Source organism: Phalaenopsis equestris, unplaced genomic scaffold, assembly GCF_001263595.1.
Source record: "Phalaenopsis equestris unplaced genomic scaffold, ASM126359v1 Scaffold000840, whole genome shotgun sequence".
Taxonomy (NCBI): Eukaryota; Viridiplantae; Streptophyta; class Magnoliopsida; order Asparagales; family Orchidaceae; genus Phalaenopsis; species Phalaenopsis equestris.
This window is the reverse complement of record NW_018165280.1, coordinates 3,951,623-3,962,887: the sequence shown is the minus strand read 5'-3', so window position 1 is coordinate 3,962,887 and position 11,265 is coordinate 3,951,623. Positions and strand designations below refer to the sequence as shown.

General features: G+C 40.0%; 1 protein-coding gene across 1 annotated transcript; it reads left to right on the top strand.

Annotated features, from left to right (window-relative positions):
- Window positions 1–2,194: 2,194 nt before the first annotated feature.
- On the top strand, window positions 2,195–10,169 carry LOC110031587 (extracellular matrix-binding protein ebh-like). Its single transcript, XM_020734842.1, has one exon. The coding sequence runs from the start codon at window positions 2,610–2,612 to the stop codon at window positions 9,966–9,968; it is 7,359 nt and encodes a 2,452-aa protein (XP_020590501.1). The 5' UTR covers window positions 2,195–2,609; the 3' UTR covers window positions 9,969–10,169.
- Window positions 10,170–11,265: the final 1,096 nt, after the last annotated feature.

The following is an 11,265-nucleotide window of genomic DNA, read 5'->3' as shown; positions in this document are numbered from 1 at the left end:
GTTTTTCATCAGTATGGCTTCTCTTAAAAGAAAATTATATTGTTAATTCATTTTGTCTTACCAAATGTATCTAATGGTTTTTTAGTTAGGTGAATGGTTTCTTAGTCTAGCCTTTCAGACTTTAGCAAAATGAAATTAATGAGAAACTATAAAGGTATGCATCTATCGTCTTGTGATGATGCTGGGGAAAGCTTTTTTTTGCTCATAGCAATGCATAAAAGAAGCAGTATATTTAAGTTAATTAGAATTTTTTTATTAGTATTACCGTTGATAATATTAAATCTGAGAAGAATAATTAACATTCTTCACAAGCATCAGCAACTAAACTATCTGAACTATTGGAAATGATTTACTTCAGAACATTTTTAGCATTTTTCAGAGTTCATGGCTAATATTAGAATGTGTGAGTTACAAGTGTCATAAATCTCAAAATTTTATTCAAGTAAATTGTTACATTCTCCAATATGGAAATTGAAAGAAGTATACAAAGCAGCTCCACAGCACAGCGTTTTAGTTAAAGTGCATGTCTTTGAGGAAAATTTGCATAACAACTTTCTGAATTATACACATTTTTTTTTATTTGAATTTACTCGAGCTGCATTAATTCTATTAATTGTTTTTAATCCTATCCTCCACACTTCATAAAGAAATCAAGATAATTACACACCTTTAGATTTGAAAATAGATTTCACCCATTTGGTTGGTTAGGGAGAAATTAAATGGAAAGCACTTTCTTTCTTTTGGTTTATTGGAAGGAATAACCAATAAATTGAAGAAGGAACACAACATCAAGTTATTAACTCTTCAGTTTTACTTTTGTGATTCACTGGGTCTATGTAGAGATCATAAAGGGAAAACGCATATGTTCTAATCTTCTAAGTAAATTCAATTTCTTATGAACTACACCAAAACTAAGCAATCAAGATGTAATTTTGAGGTGAATAATATTTCCTTAATACTCAATTCTTTCAAACCAAACTCATGCCATAAATCTGTGTTGAGAAATTTAGGGCAAAAAAACACAAGAATCAACACAAATCCAGAAGAACACACAGAGATTTAACGAGGTTCGGCAAATAAGTCTACGTCCTCGGGGGTATAGCAGAGACTTTCTTCAATTCAAAAAAAAGAGTACAAGATACAGCATTAGGGTTACAATACACATATATATATAGCCCTAGTGCACAATATGTAATTACAAAATTACCCCTGTACCGTACCGCAGGGGTGTTTCCCCCCCCACCCCCAACCCACATAATGTAAGTCCCCTGATTGGACAAATGCTTCCGTTCCACTCCGCTTGCGAGCTCCGCTACGCTCGCGAGGCTTCGCTCGCTGGCTCCGCTTCACTGGCTCGCTCCGTTCCGCTCCAACATATGTCTGTCCCTTATATGATATATGAGCCGTACACAACAATCTGCTGTAGATTACCTTTTCTTTATAAATAGTAAATGCCTTGGAGCTTCAGGGTTCTTTCACCACATGTAATTGTGTGCATTTCCTTGTTTTATATTTATCATGATAGGTAAAATGAATTTCATTAACTGACACCACAATTTGTTCAAATTTATGCAGCCTGCGGAGGAGAAAAATGTTGGTGATGCTAGTAAATGTGTTGATGGTGAAGAGATTATTTTTCAGCCCAAGGAAGCTGCAGGAAAAGAGGAGGAAGATGAGAGCAAAGATGATGGCTTGACAGGGATGGAATCTACGGCTAGCATCTCAGAACAAGCGCTTGAACCTGCTGATGCTTCTGTTACCGATGTAACAAAGAAGGATGAACAGCATGAAAAGGTTGGAGTGGTAGGGAATTCTCTCGAGGAATCTGAGGTTTCTAATTCTTCAGAACCAACTGTTGATACAACTGAAAGAAACTTGCAAAGCCAAGCTGATGGTGCTCTTGAAGCGCCAAGTGAAGTACAAGAAAAATCTAGTGATTTTGTTGAGGTATCGACATGCCAAGAACCAAGAATTTCAGAATCTAAAACAGGAGATTTGAAATATACTGAAATCGAGCCAAAATTTGAGAATGAAAAAAAATCAGTTGAAGCACCTTTATTTTCTACTGGTTTGGATACATCTGAAGATGGAAATGTTAAGGCTGAGATGCCGGAAGCACCTAATCCAGAGTCCTCAAAGGACAATGTAGAAATCAAAATGATCGAGTCAGAAGATTTAAAAAATAAAATCCTGCTGAAATTCCCACTGTAGTTGCTCCTGTTGTTTCCGATGTGCCACAAAAAGATGATATTGATTTTGGTAATCCTACCAGCATAGAAGTACCTGTAAAAGATCTAGAAGTTGAATCTGGCTCTCCTGAAGAACAAAAATCAAAAGAGGGTACAGAAACTCTAGAGCTAAATTCAAATTTGAGTACAATTGATGTTGAAGATGAAGTTATTGGATCCTCTTCCTATGAAGTGAAGCCTTCAGACTCTGCAAAAGTGGATGAGAAAAAGGATGATGGCTCGGAAGAGGAGAGAATACAGATTTCAGCAAAAATTCAAAAGGATCTTGAAGCTCAAAATGAAGCAGCTCAAACTGAATTTAATGAAAATATTTCCCAAGGAGTTGGAGTTAAGAATGATGATGAAATTGTTGAAGGCGGAATGGAGACATCCACTGTCCCTGATGATATTCCTTCACCTGCTAAAGTTTCTTCTGAATTGGAAAGAGTTTCTAAGCCTGGTGTAGTGGTTGAGGAAGAAGATACTTCTTTGGAACGTGATAGCATTGATACTGCGCCGAATGTGGCTGAAGTTTCATGGGAAGGTGAAAATGTTTTTCAAGATAAATTGATTGGCAAGGATAAAGTTGTAAATGCTGAGGCTGTAGAGAGGGATTTGGTTGATAGAATTACAGATCCTACAGAAGCAGAAGTTTCTTCTGATCAAGTAAAATCTCCTGCAACCACAGAGATTGTAAATGAAGCTCTGGAAGTGACATCCAAGGAACTCAACAATGCTCCTGAAGCTAGTGAAGTATTTTTCGAGGGTGATAAAATTCCTGCAGTTGATGAGAAGAGTGAAAGCTTGGAAGGTGAAGCTGCAACTTCTGTGCAGGCGCCAGCAGATGCCACAGCAGCAGAAGAACCACTTGATCAAGTGGTTGAGGAGAAGAATGAGAAGAGTGAAAGCTTGAAAGGTGAAGCTGCAACTTCAGTGGAGGCACCAACAGATGTCACAGCTGCAGAAGAGCCACTTGATCAAGTGATTGAAGAGAAGAATGAGAAGAGTGAAAGCTTGGAAGGCAAAGCTGCAACTTCAGTGGAGGCACCAACAGATGCCACAGCTGCAGAAGAACCACTTGATCCAGTGATTGAGGAGAAGAATGAAAAGAGTGAAGGCTTGAAAGGCGAAGATGCAACTTCAGTGGAGGCGCCTACAGATGCCACCGCTGCAGAAGAACCACTTGAGGAGAAGGATGAGAAGAGTGAAAGCTTGTATGGTGAACCTGAAACTTTAGCGGAGGCATCAACAGATACCGCCGCTGCAGAAGAACAACTTGATGAAGTGGTTGATGAGAAGGATGAGAGGAGAAAAAGCTTGAATGGCGAAGCTGCAACATCAGCAGAGGCACCGACAGATACCACCGCTGCTGAAGAACCACTTGATCAAGTGGTTGAGGAGAAGAATGAGAAGAGTGAAAGCTTGAAAGGCGAAGCGGCAACTTCTGCAGAGGTACCAAGAGATACCACCACTGCAGAAGAACCACTTGATCAAGTAGTTGAGGAGAAGAAAGAGAAGAGTGAAAGCTTGAAAGGTGAAGCTGCAACTTCAGCGGAGGCACCAATAGATACTACTGCTGAAAAAGAACCACTTGATCAGGTGGTTGAGGAGAAGAAAGAGAAGAGTGAAAGCTTGGAAGTCGAAGCTGCAACTTCAGCGGAGACCCCAATAGATACCACTGCTGCAGAAGAACCACTTGATCAAGTCGTCGAGGAGAAGAACGAGAAGAGTGAAAGCTTGAAAACTTCGTTGGAGGAACCAACAGATATCACCACTGCAGAAGAACCGCTTGATCAACTGATTGAGGAGAAGAATGATAAGAGTGAAAGCTTGAAAGGCGAAGCTGCAACTTCAGTGGTAGCACCAAGAGATACCACTGCTGCAGATGAACCACTTGAGCAAGTGTTTGAGGAGAACAACGAGAAGAGTGAAAGCTTGAAAGGCGAAGCTGCGACTTCAGCGGAGGCACCAATAGATCCCACTGCTGCAGAAGAACCACTTGATCAAGTGGTTGAGGAGAAGAATGAGAAGAGTGAAAGCTTGGAAGGCGAAGCTGCAACTTCAGTGGAGACACCAACTGATACCTCTGCTGCAGAAGAACCACTTGATCAAGTCGTCGAGGAGAAGAATGAGAAGAGTGAAAGCTTGAAAACTTCATCGGAGGAACCTACAGGTATCACCACTGCAGAAGAACCACTTGATCAACTGATTGAGGAGAAGGATGACAAGAGTGAAAGCTTGAAAGGTGAAGCTGCAACATCAGCGGAGGCATTGACAGATACCACCGCTGCAGAAGAACTTCTTGATCAAGTGTTTAAGGAGAAGAATGAGAAGAGTGAAAGCTTGAAAGGTGAAGCTGCAACTTCTGCAGAGATACCAAGAGATACCGCCGCTGCAGAAGAACCACTTGATCAAGTAGTTGAGGAGAAGAAAGAGAAGAGTGAAAGCTTGAAAGGCATAGGTGCGACTTCAGTGGAGGCACCAATAGATACCACTGTCGCAGACGAACCACTTGATCAAGTGGTTGAGGAGAAGAAAGAGAAGACTGAAAGCTTGGAAGGCGAAGCTGCAACTTCAGCGGAGACTCCAACAGATACCACTGCTGCAGAAGAGCCACTTGATCAAGTCGTTGAGGAGAAGAATGAGAAGAGTGAAAGCTTGAAAACTTCATTGGAAGCACCAACAGATACCACCACTGCAGAAGAACCACTTGATCAACTGATTGAGGAGAAGAATGATAAGAATGAAAGCTTGAAAGGCGAAGCTGCAACTTCAGTGGTGGCACCAAGAGATACCACTGCTGCAGAAGAACCACTTGAGCAAGTGTTTGAGGAGAAGAACGAGAAGTGTGAAAGCTTGAAAGGCGAAGCTGCAACTTCAGTGGAGGCATCAACAGATACCACCGCTGCACCACTTGATCAAGTGGTTGAGGAGGAGAATGAGAATTCAGTAAGTGACACACAAGTTTCTTCGGAGGATAGATTGGTTGTTAAGGAGAAATATTTGAACGATGAGACCAAAGAAATAAACTTGGAAAGCCAAGCTGATGGTGCTCGTGAAAGCCCAAGTGTTGTGCAAAGTGATTTTACTGAGAAATCCGCATCCCAAGAACCTGCCTTTTCAGAATCCAAAACAGAAGATTTAAAAGATGTTGAAACCAAGCTAGCGTCTGAGAATGACAGCAATCCAGTGGAACCACCTTTGGTTTCTACTGATCTTTCCAGTATAAAGGTACCTGTGAAAGATCTAGAAGTTGAATCTGGCTTTCCTGAAGAACATAAATCAAGTGGGAGTGCAGAAACTAAAGAGCCAAGTTCAAATGTTAGTGGCACTAATGCTGGAGGTGAAGTTGTTGGCCCATCTTCTGATGATGTGAAGCCTTCAGGAGTTGCGGAAGTGGAGACAATGCAGACTCCAGTTGAAATTCATGAAGGTCTTGAAGTGAACCCTGATTTTGCTCAAACTCGATCTGATGAAATTTTTTCTGAAGGGGTTAATGTCAAGAAGGATGATAAAATTGTTGAAGGCGGCATCGACATATCCGCTGTTCCTGATGACATTTCTCCGCTTGCTAAAGTTTCATATGAAGAGGAAAACACTTCTGAGCCTGGTGGTGATAACTTTGATACCGTGCTTAGAGTAGCTGATGTTGCATTTAAAGAAGGAAACATTTTGGAAGGGGATGAATTAGTTGATAAGGAAAAGGCGAATGCTGAGGCTGTAGAGAGAGATTTGGTTGAGACAATCACAGACCCTGCAGAAGCTGAAGTCTCTTCTGTTCAAGTAAAAGCTCCTGAAACTATTGAGATTGCAAATGATGCTCATGAAGTGTCATCCAAGGAATTCAATATTACTTCTGAAGCGAGTGAAGTCCCTTATGACAGTGATAAAATTTCTGCAGGCGATGAGAAGAGTGAAAGCTTGGAAGGCGAAGTTGCAACTTCAGTGGAGGCACCAAAAGATATCACTACCGCAGAGGAGCCACTTGATCAAGTGGTTCAGGAGAAGAAGAGAGAGAGTTCAATAAATGAGACGCAAGTTCCTTCTGAGGATAAATTGGTCGACAGGGAAAACGATGTGAAAGAAGAGGCCAAGGAAATAAACTTGCAAAGCCAAGCTGATGGCGCTGATAAAACCCCAAGTGTTGTGCAAAGTGATTCATCCGAGACATTCACATCCCAAGAACCTGTGTTTTCAGAATACAAAAAAGAAGATTTGAAAGATACTAAAGTTAAGCCAACATCTGATGATGAAGGAAAACAAGATGTGGCACTCTTGGCTTCAACTGGTGTGGATATTTCTGAAGATGGAGATATTGTGGCTGAGACGCAGGAAGTGGATAACCCAGATTCCTCAAAAGACAAAGTCAATATCAAATTGAACAAGTCAGAAGATTCAAAAGATGAAATTCAGGTGCTAGTTCCCGACGAAAGTCATGCTGTAGTTCTTCCTGATGCTTCTGAAACAATACAACAAAATGTTGATCCTAGTACTCTTACCAGTGAAGAGGCGCTTGTGGAAGATCCAGAGGTTGAATTTGGCTCTCTTGAAGAACAGAAATCGAAAGAGAGTACAGAAACTGAAGAGCCAATTTCAGATGCGAGTACAATTGATGCTGGAGGTGAAGTTGTTGGATTCTCATCCTATGAAATCAGGCCTTCAGGAGTTGCAGAAGTGGTCGAGAAAAAGGATGATGGCTCGGAAGTGGAGACAATACAGACTTCAGCCAGAATTTATGAGGATTTAGAAGCTAAACCTGATTTAGCTCAACTGCAATCTGATGAAAATGTTTCCCAACTAGTTGAGGTCAAGAAGGATGATGAGATTGTTGAAGGCAGCATAGAGACATCCACCGTTCCTGATGATGTTCCTCTATTTGCTAATGTTTCATCTGAAGAGGTAAAAGCTTCTGAGCCTGGTGCTGTGGTTGAGGAGGAGGAAAAGACTTCTTTGAAAGGCGATAACATTGATATTGTGCCAAAAGTGGCTGAAGTTTCATTGGAAGGCGGCAATTTTTGTGAAGGGGATAAATTGGTTGACCAGGACAAAGTGGTGAATGCTAAGGCTGTTGAAGAGAGAGATTTGATTAATAATTTTACAGATCCTACAAAAGCAGAAGTCTCTTCTGAGCAAGTAATAGCTCCTACAACTACTGAGATTGTAAATGAAGCTCTAGAAGTGACGTCTCAGGAACTCAATATTGTTCCTGAAGCTAGTGAAGTCTCTACTGAGGTTGGTAAAGTTTCTGTGGGTGATGAGGAGAAGAGTGAAAACTTGATACTTGGAGAATCAACATCAGCGGAGGCACCAAAAGATATAACTGCAGTAAAAGAATTGCTTGATCCAATGTTTGAGGAGAAGATTGAGATTCCAGTAAGTGATTTGGCAGCTTCGACCGAGGTTAAATTGGTTGACCAGGAGAAAAATGTTATTGTAAAAGATGACGAGGGAGACTTCATTAATACATCCACAGATGCTATTGCAGCTGAAGCTTCTTCTGAGCAAATAAAATCCCCAGAGATTGTTGAGGAGGAGAGCGATAAGCAAGCTCTAGAAGAGACATCAAAGGAACTCAGTATTGCTCCTGACGCTAGTGAGGTCCCTTCTGAGGATGATAAAATTTCTTCCGGTGAGGAGAAATCTGAAAGCATGACTGTTGATGCTACAACTTCTGTGGAGGCACCAAAAGACATCACCTCAGTGGAAGAGTCACTTGATCAAGTGATTGATAAGAAGAATGAGATTTCAATAACTGAAAAGAAAGCTCTGCCAGAGGATATGTTGGTTGAAAAGAAGAGAAATCTGAATGAAGAGGCTGTAGAGAAAGATTTGGTTGATACATCCGCAGATACTACTGCAGCTGACGTCTATTCTGATCAAGTAAAAGCCTCTGAAACCGCTGAGATTATAAAGGAGGACAGCAATACACAAGCTTCGGAAGTGACATCAAAGGAACTCAATATCGCTTCTGAAGCTAGTGATGTCCATTCTGATGGTGATGAAGTTTTTGCAAGTGATGAAGAGAAGAGGGAAAGCTTGAAAGGTGAAGATTCAACATTAGTGGAGGCCCCAGAAGATATCAAAATTGTAGAAGAGTCGCCTGATCAAGTGATCAAGCAGAAGAGCGAGAGTTCAAAAAGTGAGATGGAAGCTCCGGACAAGGATAAGTTGGTTGACAGGGAGAAAGATGTGAATTCGGAGGCTGAAATTGCAAACTTAATGGATACATCCACAGATGAGGTGGTGGCTCCGACTGAGGATAAATTTGTTGACAGAGAGAAGAATTTGTATGTAGAGGATGAACAGAGAGACTTAATTGATACATCCAGTGATGCTATTGCAGCTGAAGTTTCTTCTGAACAAGTAAAAGCCCCTGAGATTGCTGAGGAAAAGACCAATAAACAAGCTCTAGAAGAGACATCCAAAGAACTCAATATTGCTCCTGAAGATAGTAAAGTCCCTGCCGAGGATGATAAACTTTCTGCAGGTGAGGAGAAGAGTGAAATCTTAAGAGTTGAAACTGAAACTTCAGTAGAGACGCCAAAAGACATCACCACCGTCAAAGAGTTACTTGGTCAAGTGATTGAGAAGAAGAAGAGTGAGAGTTCAGCGAGTGAGAACAAAGCTCCACCTGAAGATAAGTTGGTTGACAAGGAGAAAGATGTGAATGCAGAGGCCGAAGAGAGAGAATTGGTTGATACATCCACAGATCCTTCAGCAGCTGAAGTCGCTTCTGATCAACTAAATGCCTCAGAAACTGCTGAGAATATTAAGGAGGATAGCAATAAGCAAGCTTTTGAAGTGGCATCCAAGGAACTCGATATCACTTCTGAAGCCATTGATATCCCTTCTAAGTGTGATGAAGTTTTCGCTGGTGATGAAGAGAAGAGCAAAAGCTTGAAAGGTGAAAATGCAATAGTGGAGGCATCAAAAGATATCACAATTGCAGAAGAGTTGCCTAATCAAGTGATCAAGCAGACGAGCGAAAGTTCAAAAAGTGTGTTGGTTGGCAAGGAGAAAGATGTGAATGCAGATGCTGAGAAGACCAACTTACATGATACGTCCACAGATCCTACTGCAGCTGAAACTGCTGAAATTACAAAGGAGCAGAGCAATAAGCAATCTTCAGAAGTGACATCCATTCCTGAAGCCTGTGAAGTTTCTTCTGAGGGTGATAAAGTTTCTTCAGGTGAAGAGGAGAAGATTGAAAGGTTCAAAGGTGAAGATGCAGCTTCATTGAAGGTACCAGAAGATAACATTACTCTAGAAAAGTCAATTAATCAAGTGATTGAGGAGAACAACAGTGAGAGTTCAAAAAATGAGTCAGAAGCTCCAATTGAGACAACCAGAGATTTAGATACTTCTATGCTATTTCCTGAGGCGGCGAAAGATATTATAGCATCAGAAGAAGTTAAGGAGAAGCAAGATGAGGCCTCCAATGATCTCGATGTGGTGGGAAACAAAGCTAGCGATTCTGAGAATAGAAAGGAGGAAGTGTTACAGAATACTACTGACAAACCTGAGGAAGAAAAGTTGGGAGCTGAAAAGGCAGAGATTGAGAAATCAAAGGATCAAGGTTCAATTGTTTCTTCTGATTCTGCGGATGCAAAACCGACCAAAGAGGTGAGTAAGCGAGAATCAAACATATTCTCCAAGGTAAAGCGCTCAATTGTGAAAGCGAAGAAAGCAATCCTTGGGAAGCCATCAATTCCCAAGTCTTCATCAGAAGCAAAAAATTAGAACACCTAAATTACTTATAGATCCTTTAAACTCGTATGAATTTCATGTCCCCATCCGTTGTGTCATATATGCTGTAAAAATCTTTGGTATTCTCTTCTTTTGTAGGTGTGAAATTATTTAGGTTTGTGCATTGTTATTGTTGCTTCTGTTCAGTTGATGGTATTTCCACATTGATTGTTTAATGTTATGGCTCAACTCAGACATTCTTTTGTTGATTATGTATGTATTAATTTTCTGAAGTATGATCAGAATTTGCTTCATGTTTTAAGATCTGTTTGATGATGTTGCACATTGACAATTTAGCTTCTTAAAATTTGAATACATATTGAAATTTAATATACCAAAAAAATTACTATCTAACTAGAAACCTGCTTTGTCATCAAAATACATAAAATACTACACCCAATGCATCAATGTTTGCAACATCAATGTAAATAAGGATAATAATAAAAATTCTTTTTATTTATTTATTTTTTTCCTTAAAAGACTTTTGATTGGTTACTATGTATATGAATGTCAAGATATGAATTTACATATTGATGTAGATGATAAGAATGATAAGAAGGTGGTGGAACGAGATGATATTTAATGAAATTATGCATCTGTATAAACTGTATTATTCAAGACCAGTATCCTTGGAATTTAATTGTATTATTCAAAACATTGCTATTCACAAACAAATTATCCCAATGTAATTATATCTCTTTGATGTTCGTTTAGTATCCATCTATTGTTGTTTCAGGCACGTTGGGCAGGCAGATTAATTTTTATTTTACTTTTAAAATTGGGGGACTGAAATCTTTGATTCCAACGATGACATCTCCAGGAGCAACTAATCCATGTAGAATTCTTAGAATCTTTTTCACTAACTTCGGGAGCTCCTAACATCATATTGAGTGCTCTGAAATTCTCTTCTGCAACATGCAGGGGTTCTTGGGTGTGACTAGGATATATTTCTATCGTATAGCAACTTTATTAAGCAATATAAAGCTTTCATTTTGGGTTTTATAGTTGTCTCCAGAGTTGGAGCTACTGTGGGGCTTGTTGTGAAAAATGAATGCGATAAAGTGAAAAATGAATGTGATAAAGTGAAAAATTGACCGATCAAATTCGCAAACCAGAAAATAGAGAAACAGACAAATATAGATTTATGTGGTTCGACAAATTGATTACGTACACAGAGTTGCAAAGGATTTTATTAGCTTGAGACGTACAAGAAAGAACTCTCTTTCTCTCTCTCTCTCTCTCTCTCTCTCTCTACACTAGAGCCACAGGCGGAAGAAGAAATCAAGGAGAA

Coding starts and splice junctions, on each gene's coding strand:
- LOC110031587 (XM_020734842.1), top strand. CDS start 2,610: ATGGAGACATCCACTGTCCCTGATGATATTCCTTCACCTGCTAAAGTT.